At 40.8% G+C, this 15,059-nt stretch overlaps 1 protein-coding gene across 11 annotated transcripts; it reads right to left on the bottom strand.

The window, feature by feature from the left end:
- Positions 1–280: 280 nt before the first annotated feature.
- On the bottom strand, positions 281–10,898 carry LOC139561172 (P-selectin glycoprotein ligand 1-like). Of its 11 annotated transcripts, none has more exons than XM_071378093.1 (14): positions 10,523–10,898; positions 6,406–6,495; positions 6,127–6,228; positions 5,662–5,760; positions 5,442–5,516; positions 4,918–4,938; positions 4,708–4,728; positions 4,498–4,518; positions 3,515–3,559; positions 3,212–3,253; positions 2,511–2,612; positions 2,371–2,395; positions 2,163–2,233; positions 281–725 (listed from the first exon to the last, which is right to left on the bottom strand). In XM_071378093.1, the coding sequence occupies exons 1-14, from the start codon at positions 10,584–10,586 to the stop codon at positions 712–714; spliced, it is 792 nt and encodes a 263-aa protein (XP_071234194.1). In that variant the 5' UTR covers positions 10,587–10,898; the 3' UTR covers positions 281–711. The 11 variants fall into 11 exon arrangements, with proteins under 11 accessions (XP_071234194.1, XP_071234199.1, XP_071234202.1 ...); XM_071378098.1 differs by having other exon boundaries at positions 6,139–6,228; positions 10,523–10,711; XM_071378095.1 differs by having other exon boundaries at positions 442–725; positions 2,166–2,233.
- Positions 10,899–15,059: the final 4,161 nt, after the last annotated feature.

Raw genomic sequence — 15,059 nt, 5'->3', positions numbered from 1 at the left:
TCTTATTGTTTGCTCTAACATACACAATAACTGGTTGAAAAGCAGGAAACATACCGGCAAAATAGCTAATCTTTACAATCCTGGCATTTACACTGAAAGCTAAATAATTTATTACAACAGATTTAAAGCATACAAACACTTAATAATGTGTACTGGTCACTAACTGGTTTGAATCAAGGAATTGTGTGCTGAATTCAGGTTCAGTGCATTTGGATTTCATACATGTTTGTGTTATATAAAATCAAAACCAATATCTTAAATACAGGGATGAGACAAACAATCCTCTTGCACCCAGACAATGAGCTTTTGGGTTCATTTATTCACATTAATTCAAAATCTAGCATTCTTTTCCTGAATGAAATGTCTGGATGTTAGTCTTGATTAAACTGAGATCACAGTTCCTCCTTGGCTAAATTACCATCAAAATAAGAATACAGAAAGTAGTGAAGTACATATTTTTTTTAATGAAATACAGTATCTTAGTGAATATTTTTTAACAAACACATGTTCAGTTAAGAGTCCCATATCCTACAATACTCCACACCAATCTTCTTTCCACACTATACAGTATAAGAATGTGCCCACTTAGCTTCTGGGATTCTTATACGCCATATTTGATTGTCCAGCATTTTTAGATAGTTGAAGGTCTTGACCATTTTTTGGGTTGTGAGAGCTATTGGTCATATACTGTAGAACGGGATGCCCTCCCTTTTATCTTGCAGCAGCTGAAAGGGAGAGAGTTCAAAATTAACAAACTGGTTATGTATTATAAAACCCCAACTCAGGATCATACAGTATTTGAGAGGTGTGGTTATATAAATGAGACTGCTCCTTATAACATCCCTCCCATTACAACAGGAATTTCAGTAGCCAAACGTTGTCGAACGTTGCACATAGAAATGCCAATGCCAATGAAGCTGACGTGATTCCTTATTCCTTGTTCTACATAGCATATTTCTGTCTGAATGTTACATAACATTGCCTCCTGTTGAAATCACCCCTGGTGTGTTTACTTTGTGGTTACTCAATAGAACAGTAGAGGTCAGTATTGTATTATTGTCCAGATATCTGAGTTTGGCCTGTGTTGGCTGAAAATGGGACAATAGCCATAGACCTAGGGGTTAATTGCACTGTGTTGCACAAATGACAGTAGCCCACATTGTCATTTGACAGATGTCTTTATCCAAAGTGATTTAGTCAAAGAAGCCTCTTATACATTTTATTTCATCATAAATCTCGCAGAGACTGCAACATCCAAATCTCCCAAACAGCTTTAAAACAACTTGATGTAATAAAGTGTAGGCTTATTGAAATGGAATTTGAAATAAATCCAAAATTGTGATAATAGCAGTCAGTTATCCAAAACCCTAACCAACACTTTCTCTCTCAGCAAAATTCCTGACCGCTGACACCATTTCCCCCTTCAGCTACTGGCCAACAGCTCAAGGCTCTTATTACACTCCATTTGCACACACTGTATATAGATTTTTCTATTGTGTTATTGACTGTACTTTTGTTTATCCCATGTGTAACTGTAGAATCTTAATTTGATCACACAATTGCAGAAGAACTTTACACACAGGGTCTGACCGGCAAACATTGACATTTGCCGGCCCAGGGAGCCACACAATAGGGGCTGTCCAAAATAATATGTGTTTGTGTGAGGAAGTCTGTATCTTTCATCCCCTGCTGGTCTTTCAAGGGAGGGGCGAAAAATCACAGGAAACACCTTCCCCTGCTCTCCCCAGCCCAGGCCCATTACTGAACATGCACAATGAAATATTAAAAGCTCCCAGCTTCCCGGGAATAATTGCATGTCCACGCCAGATAAAACAAAGTTGTAATGTAAAGGGATGGGGGAAAGGACAGAGAACTTGGAAAAGTTAAGTAGAAGACTACTGGTATGCATGTTTCTCTTGAACTTTGATCATTTGATTGAAGCTTTTGTCCTTGTCTTTCAATTATTGAAGGGTAGGAGTCATGGGAACTGCTTGGACTAATTGCTTGGTAGAATATTTTCACACTACTGAACCGAGCCAAACTGCACTGGTCTGGTTAAGCATCCACCATAGTTGCAGGAACTGTGCTGAAGAAGACTGTGTGAAATATATAACAGCAATTGACAATGCTAACTTGCTAGTAAGTAAACAGTTTAAACGTACCACCTGAGGACTTCACCCCGAGAAGCATGACACCATCTTTGGTGCTGTCCGACCTGCTCTGGAAAGAGGCACTGCAAAGAGGAGAGAGCAGAGCATATTGGGAGTAAAATATAGTATTTCTCTTTAAAAGATGATGGTATATTTGAACTGTTCAAATGGGGTACTGTCTAAATGGTATCTTCGTCTACAGTCCAAAGACTATACTTACTTTTCTGTTCCATTATCAATTGCCTCTGTTGAGGGACAACAAAAAAAAGTGTGACACTTAGTTTGTAACGTCAATAGACTTCTGTGTATGTAGACATAGTGCTGTGCAGAGTCACATCTAATTCAGTAATTAAGTAATACCTGTGTGATCGTGGAGCTTCATGCATTTAAATTTGAAAACGAAGATGACAGCAGCCATCACAACTCCCAGGACTGGCAAAAGAATCCACAGCATCTTCTTATCTGGAGACAAAGAGGAAGCCCATCTTTCTTTAGTGTGGCAGACAAAACTGTTGTTTTTCACTCTATGAGAAGTTGGATTAGTACCATTGTTCCAACAATGTATCATGTAGCCAATTTATGATGAGTTGTAATTGAACATGGCCTGACTAATGACTTTGTACACGCGCGCACGCGCGCACACGTGCACACACACACACGCGCGCACACACACACACACACACACACACACACACACACACACACACACACACACACACACACACACACACACACACACACACACACACACACACTGACAACCCAGTCAAATGTGAAGTGTGTGCACCCTCTGGTGGGTGTGTTATTGGTAGAACATAGATCAGGAATAGGCAACCCTGGTCGTGGAGTGCCGCAGGCACTTCATGTTTTTGATTTAAACGACCTGGAAGACCAGGTGTTTTGAATTTAGGCATTCATTGAACTGATCCATTAGCCCCGTTGGTGAGGTGTGGTGCCTAGTTGGAACCAAATCCTGCAGTACCTGCGGCACTCTAGGAACAGGGTTGCCCACCCCTGACATAGATGTTGAGGTAAATGCGCCCATAAAGTTGCAACATTACTTGATTTAGGAGTTTCCGGTTCTTCTTCTCCAGCATGGTGACCTGAGTAGAGAAATAACATACTGTAAAACTCAAAATACTCTGTAGCGTGATTTATGTAGTAAATTCTATGATAACTTCTATGAACTTTCAATAACCACGAGAAGGAGATGCTAGTTCCATAATTTGGAACTTGCCATCTGGATAATGTGTCTATTTAAAATGTTATGTTTGTTTTGCTGACTGTGTGTGTTTTTCAGTGCGAGGTAAATTTGTGTCAGTGTGAGTTCATTTCTATACAGATGACGGTAGCAGAGGACCTACTGGCATCTTGACCCACAGTCCTATTGTTCTTGTCTTCTACCTGACCTGGAAACATTGTAATTTGTATCATTATACCATCCTGTTCATTTTCAGATAGTGGACAAATAAGTGCATTGAGGGTAGGGTTGCAAAGCTACTGGTCATTTACCAAAGTTACCAGAATATTCAGTAATTTCGGTAATTAATAGGTCATTTATGGCAATCTATGGTAACTTTGATGATTTATACGTGAATAACTTTCCAAAATTGTATTGATATATAGTATTCCTTATTACAAATGAAAACAATGCCATTGTTGGTTAGATGCTTTTTTCATTAAATAGGCATTATTCTCTTGAACATACGGTCTATCCACTAGAAATTCATGGAAAATATGGACACAGGTCTAATAATGAATACTATATATATACAGTACCAGTCAACAGTTTGGACACACCTACCGGTACTCATTCAATGTTTTTTCTTAATTTTTTACTATGTTCTACATTGTAGAATAATAGTGAAGACATCCACACTATGAAATAACACATATGGAATGATGTAGTAACCAAAAAAGTGTTAAACAAATCAAAAGATAAAAAAATGTTTAGATTCTTCAAAGTAGCCACCTTTTGCCTTGATTACAGATTTTCTTGATTTAGCACCTGTGTTTTATTAGTTTCTTTATGAAAATAGTTAGCGAACACCAAGACAGTAGCTAAAGCAAGGGGCTATAGCAGCACACAAGTAGACATCAAATCCATGCTGGCCCGGGCATGCCCTGAGCTCATTAAGTTAGCACTACTGGAGTGAAATTGGACTGGGCGAGAAGGCCGACGCTCTAGCCTTTGGGAATCTCGCCAATAATGAATACTATATATATATATATATATATATATATATATATATATATATATATATATATATATATATACAAAGTTTCCAGTAATATACCCTCGCTTTGCAACCCTAATTGAGGGACAGTGATAGTGCTTTAGACTTACCTGTAATTCCAGCACCTGAAACTGAAGAAAACATTAATGGCAAACCATTGTTATTGGGTCATGAGGATAATACCTGAACAAGGCAGTTAACCCACTGTTCCTAGGCCGTCATTGAAAATAAGAATTTGTTCTTAACTAACTTGCCTAGTTAAATAAATACCCTCGCTTTGCAACCCTAATTGAGGGACAGTGATAGTGCTTTAGACTTACCTGTAATTCCAGCACCTGAAACTGAAGAAAACATTAATGGCAAACCATTGTTATTGGGTCATGAGGATAATACCTGAACAAGGCAGTTAACCCACTGTTCCTAGGCCGTCATTGAAAATAAGAATTTGTTCTTAACTAACTTGCCTAGTTAAATAAATACCCTCGCTTTGCAACCCTAATTGAGGGACAGTGATAGTGCTTTAGACTTACCTGTAATTCCAGCACCTGAAACTGAAGAAAACATTAATGGCAAACCATTGTTATTGGGTCATGAGGATAATACCTGAACAACGCAGTTAACCCACTGTTCCTAGGCCGTCATTGAAAATAAGAATTTGTTCTTAACTAACTTGCCTAGTTAAATAAAGGTAAAATAAAAATACATCAAGTGTTTGAATTAAGAAATGAAGGCTATCCGAAATTATGTAATATCTACACAAGCTGGCTTTGTCATTTATTAGAATGAGTATACTTAAGTCACTTCCATTGATTGTTAGCTAGCGGTGGCTCGAGTTCGCTGAAGTTTTTAGTGGTTGTTAAGAGAAAACCCAACCATGGATTACAGTCTTCCTGGCCCATATAAACTACTTCCAGGGTAAGGAACCATCTAACGTTGAGTTGTAAAATCCTGAAATTCCCCTTTAAGTCTCAGTCTCATCCAGTCCCAGGTTATTGGTTTAGTGGGATATTTGATGGAACATAAGTGACTAAATCAGATTGACAGTAAACGGTACCTTTCTCTTCTGGTTGTGAGGTGGTCAAGGATCCTGGTGAAGGAAAACCATGTCTCTGTGTGGTTGTCTGAATAACTGAAGAATGACAATTTTAGCTTTACTGTAATCAGTAGGCTATTTCTCATTACAGAGCAGAAGGTATCTTTAACTCAATGCTTTGCTTGCTATCATCTATCTTATCTCTATTGTAATTTGAGAGAGGGTAACAACCTCCTCTTACCTTGTAAGTTAGTGTTTGATGTAGGCTGAACTGTGGTCCCATTTGTGAGTGGGTCACTCGTGGGAACAGTTGTTGTGGCCTGGGTCTCTACCCATTCTGCTGTTAAGGGGCAAGAATGCACTCATTTAGAGCATTTCTAACATTTAAGATCTGGGGCAGTATCAATCATCTTAGTAGGAGTGCTGATCTAGGATCAGGTCCCTCCTGTTCATGTAATCTTATTCATTGTGATCTAAAAGGCAAGACTGATCCTAAATCAGCACTCTGAGATCCTTGATATATGGTCAGCCTCTGGTTATTACCATTTGGTTATTCCAACAGCCATGCATCTGTAGAGCTTATTTGACATATGAGCACATCTGACCTAGGGTGTAGGACCTCTGTCATAGAAATACAGTTTACAGAGCAGACTGTAGTCAGTATTTTTTTCAAATGAAACTTAAATGGCCAATATAAATTAAATACCATCAATATTACCAGGTGGAGATGTGGAATGCACTGAGAGATGGGGTGGTGTTGCTGCTGTTTTTTCCGTGGCAGTTACTGTGACAGATTTGTTCTCGGTCTCTGGAATGTAAAATCAGTCTAAGAGCAGAGTTTCTAAACCAGCATGCTGTACCTCTCTCTAAAGAGGAATCCGTTCTAAGGTTACAATGTCCTAAGGTTTTGACAGTTATTTGAACAAGAGATTAATACAGCTGTTTGAATCTGAAACCATGCTTTGATATGTTTTCTTTTACTTACTGCGTGTGGTCACAGCAGCGGTGGCAGCAGCATCGGTTGTACGGACAGATGTAATGGGAGGAGGAACACTTGTATTGGGTGTCTCAGTTGCTATGATGACAGATCAAAGATATTCTAACTCAGTAGTGTAAAATAAGATGCAAATCATCAAAAAGTAGCAGCAGGAGTCGTCGGTGCTGAGAAAATCTTAGACTTAAAATAGCAACCAGATTTTAAAAAAAAAGACTATCGCTGTCTATGCGTCTACCTATTGTTCATCTCTTGAAATATTACCTCAGAACCTCATAATATACCTATGTGGACATTGGTCTAATGGCAGTCCATCAGGTTGCCCTGCTGCTGGTTGTGCCATTGGCGCTTCAGATCTTTTTTAACAATACCTAACTTCTGTGGCAACACCAGAACCATACCGAACGACAAACAGGCAAAAAATGACTTCATGATTTAGTAAGTTGTTTACGTTTTCAAGACTGAATGTAATATATTGTTGGCTAATACTTCCTGTTAAGAGAACCTGTAATTGTACCACGTTTAGCAATTAACTTCACCTGCAGACTAATTCTCAGTAAAGTGCGGCTCTAAATCCTTAAGCAATCTAGAGGATGTGAGCACTCCAAAGAGCTCACATTATGACAGATCGAAAGTCACCATTTCTATCTTGGTCGCTAAAACATTTCCTCAGACATAATGGTCCCTTTTAGATTCAAAGGTTAGCCAATTGTGTTGTTCCTGTTTGGCATGGTTTGAAAGACCACTGTCTGACATCTATTTATTTTAATTTTAAATCGGACGATGCACCCCTGAGAAAGCCGTCCCGTCTGTGACACTTTGAGGTGGATATCCTCTGCTTCAGGCCCAGAGCTGTGAAAAGCTGCATCCTGTCCCAGACAGAGTATTGTTGTCCCCTGGCCCCTACTGGCTCGAACAGCCAAAGGGCCAGGCAGGGTTTCCTGTCTTCTCCCCCGTCAGAGAGGGGCTTCAGCTCAACTGTCTTCGTGCCTGATGTTTCACACTGACTTTTTGAGTACATAACCCAATACTTGACCCCTGCTTTTGCCTCTTTTTCCTCTGCTATAGCTGCATTTTGTCTTGTACAGAGACCACTCCTCATCGGCAGTGTCGGCAGATTCACCCCTGCCCCCACCCTTTCATAATAAGTACTGTACCTTATGGCAAGAGTAATAATCTATTTCCATGATACAGGCAAATGCACTTGCATTTCACCCTTTATCAATTTAGTTTTCTGCATATTATGGTGGGACATAGTGGGGCAAAAAAGTATTTAGTCAGCCACCAATTGTGCAAGTTCTCCCACTTAAAAAGATGAGAGAGGCCTGTAATTGTCATCATAGGTACACTTCAACTATGACAGACAAAATGAGAAAAAAAAATCCAGAAAATCACATTGTAGGATTTTTAATGAATTTATTTGCAAATTATGGTGGAAAATAAGTATTTGGTCAATAACAAAAGTTTCTCAATACTTTGTTATATACCCTTTGTTGGCAATGACAGAGGTCAAACGTTTTCTGTAAGTCTTCACAAGATTTTCACACACTGTTGCTGGTATTTTGGCCCATTCCTCCATGCAGATCTCCTCTAGAGCAGTGATGTTTTGGGGCTGTTGCTGGGCAACACAGACTTTCAACTCCCTCCAAAGATTTTCTATGGGGTTGAGATCTGGAGACTGGCTAGGCCACTCCAGGACCTTGAAATGCTTCTTACGAAGCCACTCCTTCGTTGCCCGGGCGGTATGTTTGGGATCATTGTCATGCTGAAAGACCCAGCCACGTTTCATCTTCAATGCCCTTGCTGATGGAAGGAGGTTTTCACTCAAAATCTCACGATACATGGCCCCATTCATTCTTTCCTTTACACGGATCAGTCGTCCTGGTCCCTTTGCAGAAAAACAGCCCCAAAGCATGATGTTTCCACCCCCATTCTTCACAGTAGGTATGGTGTTCTTTGGATGCAACTCAGCATTCTTTGTCCTCCAAACACGACGAGTTGAGTTTTTACCAAAAAGTTATATTTTGGTTTCATCTGACCATATGACATTCTCCCAATCTTCTTCTGGATCATCCAAATGCTCTCTAGCAAACTTCAGACGGGCCTGGACATGTACTGGCTTAAGCAGGGGGACACGTCTGGCACTGCAGGATTTGAGTCCCTGGCGGTGTAGTGTGTTACTGATGGTAGGCTTTGTTACTTTGGTCCCAGCTCTCTGCAGGTCATTCACTAGGTCCCCCCGTGTGGTTCTGGGATTTTTGCTCACCGTTCTTGTGATCATTTTGACCCCACGGGGTGAGATCTTGCGTGGAGCCCCAGATCGAAGGAGATTATCAGTGGTCTTGTATGTCTTCCATTTCCTAATAATTGCTCCCACAGTTGATTTCTTCAAACCAAGCAGCTTACCTATTGCAGATTCAGTCTTCCCAGCCTGGTGCAGGTCTACAATTTTGTTTCTGGTGTCCTTTGACAGCTCTTTGGTCTTGGCCATAGTGGAGTTTGGAGTGTGACTGTTTGAGGTTGTGGACAGGTGTCTTTTATACTGATAACAAGTTCAAACAGGTGCCATTAATACAGGTAACGAGTGGAGGACAGAGGAGTCTCTTAAAGAAGAAGTTACAGGTCTGTGAGAGCCAGAAATCTTGCTTGTTTGTAGGTGACCAAATACTTATTTTCCACCATAATTTGCAAATAAATTCATAAAAAATCCTACAATGTGATTTTCTCGATTTCCCCCCCCCCTCTCTCATCTTTTTAAGTGGGAGAACTTGCACAATTGGTGGCTGACTAAATACTTTTTTGCCCCACTGTATTTGCAAGGGAGAAAACTGCCATTTCTCTCGCCACTCTAGAGAGGCGTGCACTGCAGTGACCTTTGGTTGGGTGTTTCCTGCAGATGTTAGATTCATACTGGAAGGAGATTTGCTGCCGATTGGACCATTTCACTTCGAAAGGGACTCAGGACAATAATCTCTCCCCCTGTGAGAGAAGGGGCAGTTTGGTTCCCACTGACTATCTGCAGTTCCAATCACCTCTCTGGGCAGCACATGGCGGTTAACGATCCTCTTGGATCCGTGCCCATGCTCCAATCAAAACAAACAATCTGGAGTCTCCCTCTTTTTATTTTCCACCAGCCCAAGTAACCACATTAATTTGTCTTTGGCCTGGACATTATTTTATTCCTAGATGTTTTGTCTTTGTTATCCGTGTTGTCCGATGCATTACGTCCCTCGAATAGATCGCCAAAAATGGCTAAAGTTGATCATAAGTCGACTTGAAATGAAGTAGACATGAAATAAAGGTGTAAAGTGAACACAAGGTGATGAACAGAGTTCCTCATACACACCTAATAAATACTATTTTAGGTGTGCATTTTGTCTTTCAATAGACCTTTAATAAAATAGGAATAATTTAGGTCCTGCATGAATGTTTGGTTGGTCTCCCAGTTTTGGTTGGTCTCCCTGTCAACATTCATGTCCATATGACCCTCTTGGGTGACTTGCACCATGGGGAGGTTTCAGGGTTATCCTGGTAACACTTGACGCAACTTATTAAGGTTTGTGGCTGTACCTTCCTCCACATGAGGCTGACCAGGATAATATACATTATTTGGGGAAAACTACACAAGATTCACATCAACAACAATAAAAAACAACGCTGCTCTTATCTCAGGCTAGGGCAAACGTAAAAACCCACTGAGGCATCACTGGACGTCCCTGGAGAAATGTTCAACATACTGTGTTTCATGTCATACTATAACATAATTCATGATCCAAATGTCGATATACAAGATTTTTTGTTGCAAACCAAGTCTGATTAAGATGGTAAGTAAATACTACAGCCAATTAAAACAATTATTCTACTTATCAAGACAAAATAACATAAAACACAATACATTTCAACTACTGGTAAGTCATGTTGTCTATTTTTTAAGTGTACATTTGTCCTGACTACAACTTTTTAAATCCATTACTGACTGAATAAAAAAAAAAACATTTCTGCATATGCAACAATAGATCCTTTTTCACCACGTACGATCTCCTATCCAAGTATGTTTGTAGTCATTTTTTACTCCCAAAAGCAGTTCTAAATATCCATGTAGGCTTACCTGTAGTGAGGAGCTTGAGCGGGGTTAGGAGGAGGATAAGAAGGGCAATCCTAACGGTCTTCATGGTGGTTCTACTGAGCGCTCCCGTCCTGGGTCCTTTTTAGGGGTCTGCAGAGCTGTGTGAGCCACTGCTATCAACCACTGGAAAAGTTTTCTGCTTATTGGTACTTTCTTTGATAAAAAAAATGGGAGGAAGTAGACCAGCTTCCCTTGAGGTCAGAGGGTATGGGGAGGCTATTTCAGCCAGTGGGGGAAGTCTTTCACGTGTCCCAGCTTGGACAGGAACTCGGCCCCAAAGGTGTGTTTGTACTTCAACGCCAACTCCTGTCACTTATTTTTTCCTGCCCGCACGTTGCAGGCGTGGCGTGACCGGTGTGAAGGAATCTAGTAAGTGTCTCAGACTTGGCTGGGCTGTGTATGACCCAAAGCAACATGTACAGATGTAGGATCTTAATTTGATCACTCTTTTGTTGCTGAGAATTTTCCTGCAAAGCAGGAAATGCAAACTTGTAGTAGATTTGAGAATTAGAAGACTTCTAAAGGTTGTAATTTCCACAATTTTCCCCAATTCCCTACATCTGTAAGGCCTATCAGTTCAGAATGGACTTTCAGGAAAATAGTTTTGCCTCAAACTGAACTGCATGTTCAGCTCTTCAGCATATCCTTGAGACACCCACATTTTCAAAGAACTCATTCAAGGTGACAAATAATTGTTACACTTCTTATGTAAAACCGTGCTCACTAAAACCAATATAGTGGTCAGTTGCAACTCTCGTTTGACTCTTTTAATATAGCTAGGACCATTTTTTTTTTTTTTCATTTTATTTCACCTTTATTTAACCAGGTAGGCAAGTTGAGAACACGTTCTCATTTACAATTGCGACCTGGCCAAGATAAAGCAAAGCAGTTCGACACATACAACAACACAGAGTTACACATGGAGTAAAACAAACATACAGTCAATAATACAGTAGAAAAATAAGTTTATATACAATGTGAGCAAGTGAGATAAGGGAGGTGAAGGCAAAAAAAAGGCCATGGTGGCGAAGTAAATACAATATAGCAAGTAAAACACTGGAATGGTTAATTTGCAGTGGAAGAATGTGCAATGTAGAGATAGAAATAATGGGGTGCAAAGGAGCAAAATAAAAAAAATACAGTAGGGAAAGAGGTAGTTGTTTGGGCTAAATTATAGATGGGCTATGTACAGGTGCAGTAATCTATGAGCTGCTCTGACAGCTGATGCTTAAAGCTAGTGAGGGAGATAAGTGTTTCCAGTTTCAGAGATTTTTGTAGTTCGTTCCAGTCATTGGCAGCAGAGAACTGGAAGGAGAGGCGGCCAAAGGAAGAATTGGTTTTGGGGGTGACCAGAGAGATATACCTGCTGGAGCGCGTGCTACACGTGGGTGCTGCTATGGTGACCAGCGAGCTGAGATAAGGGGGGACTTTACCTAGCAGGGTCTTGTAGATGACCTGGAGCCAGCGGGTTTGGCGACGAGTATGAAGCGAGGGCCAGCCAACGAGAGCGTACAGGTCGCAGTGGTGGGTAGTATATGGGGCTTTGGTGGCAAAACGGATGGCACTGTGATAGACTGCATCCAATTTATTGAGTAGGGTATTGGAGGCAATTTTGTAAATGACATCACCGAAGTTGAGGATTGATAGGATGGTCAGTTTTACAAGGGTATGTTTGGCAGCATGAGTGAAGGATGCTTTGTTGCGGAATAGGAAGCCAATTCTAGATTTAACTTTGGATTGGAGATGTTTGATCTGAGTCTGGAAGGAGAGTTTACAGTCTAACCAGACACCTAGTTATTTGTAGTTGTTCACATATTCTAAGTCAGAGCCGTCCAGAGTAGTGATGTTGGACAGGCGGGCAGGTGCAGGCAGCGATCGGTTGAAGAGCATGCATTTAGTTTTACTTGTATTTAAGAGCAATTGGAGGCCACGGAAGGAGAGTTGTATGGCATTGAAGCTCGCCTGGAGGGTTGTTAACACAGTGTCCAAAGAAGGGCCAGAAGTATACAGAATGGTGTCGTCTGCGTAGAGGTGGATCAGAGACTCACCAGCAGCAAGAGCGACATCATTGATGTATACAGAGAAGAGAGTCGGTCCAAGAATTGAACCCTGTGGCACCCCCATAGAGACTGCCAGAGGCCCGGACAACAGACCCTCCGATTTGACACACTGAACTCTATCAGAGAAGTTGTTGGTGAACCAGGCGAGGCAATCATTTGAGAAACCAAGGCTGTCGAGTCTGCCGATGAGGATGTGGTGATCGACAGAGTCGAAAGCCTTGGCCAGGTCAATGAATACGGCTGCACAGTATTGTTTCTTATCGATGGCGGTTAAGATATCGTTTAGGACCTTGAGCGTGGCTGAGGTGCACCCATGACCAGCTCTGAAACCAGATTGCATAGCGGAGAAGGTATGGTGGGATTCGAAACGGTCGGTAATCTGTTTGTTGACTTGGCTTTCGAAGACCTTAGAAAGGCAGGGTAGGATAGATATAGGTCTGTAGCAGTTAGGGTCAAGAGTGTCCCCCCCCTTTGAAGAGGGGGATGACCGCAGCTGCTTTCCAATCTTTGGGGATCTCAGACGACATGAAAGAGAGGTTGAACAGGCTAGTAATAGGGGTGGCAACAATTTCAGCAGATCATTTAGAAAGAAAGGGTCCAGATTATCTAGCCCGGCTGATTTGTAGGGGTCCAGATTTTGCAGCTCTTTCAGAACATCAGCTGACTGGATTTGGGAGAAGGAGAAATGGGGAAGGCTTGGGCGAGTAGCTGTGGAGGGTGCAGTGCTGTTGACCGGGGTAGGGGTAGCCAGGTGGAAAGCATGGCCAGCCGTAGAAAAATGCTTATTGAAATTCTCAATTATAGTTATTTGTCGGTGGTGACAGTGTTTCCTATCTTCAGTGCAGTGGGCAGCTGGGAGGAGATGTTCTTATTCTCCATGGACTTTACAGTGTCCCAGAACTTTTTTGAGTTTGTGTTGCAGGACTTGGCACCAAAATCTACTGAGATGGTGAAAGGCACACCCCATCATCTTTGTTCCAGTTTCTTTTAATGAACAGTTAACTGTGAGCCATACCCATTGGTGATTAATGTGAGTTCCTCAGATAACTTCTCGAGCTACAGATCTACATTTGCATAGCTGCAGGGAGGGTGGTGATACGTTTTAATCAGCCTTTCCGTCAGTAATCAGGCCAGTCTTGCTCCCTCTTTGACCTCTAGGATCAGCATTGTTCTCCCACCATGCCTCAATTCTGAGCAATTTGTTGGTTGCACAAATGACGGTATATTGGCAACACTTTAATTTACAGTTCTCTGTAAATCTTCCCTACGTCGTTATAAATGAGAATGTGCCAGCTTATAATAAGGACAAAAAAATGTTTAAAAAAATACACTGTAAACCCAATTATTAGATGTATTATGTAATCATGTAACAAAATATATTTGCAATGAAAATAAAGTCAATACTGTTTAATAAATAAATATAATGGACTGAGTGTCCATTTTTGTGTGTGAAGTGTTACATTCAAAAAAGGGTGTACAAATCACTGCCTATAGCAACTCAAAGCCATCAATTTGATTATTAATAATTTCAATTAATTATTTAAAAAAATATAAAGTATGAGCAGAAGCAGCGCACATCTTTCAGAAGGGATCTCATTCTTGGAAAGCAATGAAAAATTGAATAAATTCCAAATATATATTTTTTTACCAAGTACTATGCATTTTTCATATACAGTTGAAGTCAGAAGTTTGCATACACTTAGGTTGCAGTCATTTGTGCATGACACAAGTCATTTTTCCAAGAATTGTTTATAGACAGATTATTTCACTTATAATTCACTGTATCACAATTCCAGTGGGTCAGAAGTTTAAATACACTAAGTTGACTGTGCCTTTAAACAGCTTGGAAAATTCCAGAACATGATGGCATGGCTTTAGAAGCTTCTGATAGGCTAATTGACATAATTTGAGTCAATTGGAGGTGTAACTGTGGATGTATTTCAAGGCTTACCTTCAAACTCAGTGCCTCTTTGCTTGACGTCATGGGGAAATCAAAAGAAATAAGCCAAGACCTCAGAAAATAATTGTAGACCTCCACAAGTCTGGTTCATCCTTGGGAGCAATTTCCAAATGCCTGAAGGTACCACGTTCATCTGTACAAATAATAGTACGCAAGTATAAACACCATGGGACCACGCAGCCATCATACCACTCAGGAAGGTGGGTGCGAAAAGAGCAAATCAATCCCAGAACAACAGCAAAGGACGTTGTGAAGATGCTGGAGGAAACAGGTACACAAGTATCTATATCCACAGTAAAACGAGTCCTATATCAACATAACCTGAAAGGCCGTTCAGCAAGGAAGAAACCACTGCTCCAAAACCGCCATAAAAAAGCCAGACTACGGTTTGCAACTGCACATGGGGACAAAGATCGTGCTTTTTGGAGAAATGTCCTCTGGTCTGATGAAACAAAAATATAACTGTTTGGCCACAATGCCCATCGTTATATTTGGAGGA

The sequence above is a fragment of the Salvelinus alpinus genome, chromosome 31 (genome assembly GCF_045679555.1).
Source record: "Salvelinus alpinus chromosome 31, SLU_Salpinus.1, whole genome shotgun sequence".
Classification (NCBI taxonomy): domain Eukaryota; kingdom Metazoa; phylum Chordata; class Actinopteri; order Salmoniformes; family Salmonidae; genus Salvelinus; species Salvelinus alpinus.
This window is presented reverse-complemented; position numbering and strand designations above follow the sequence as displayed.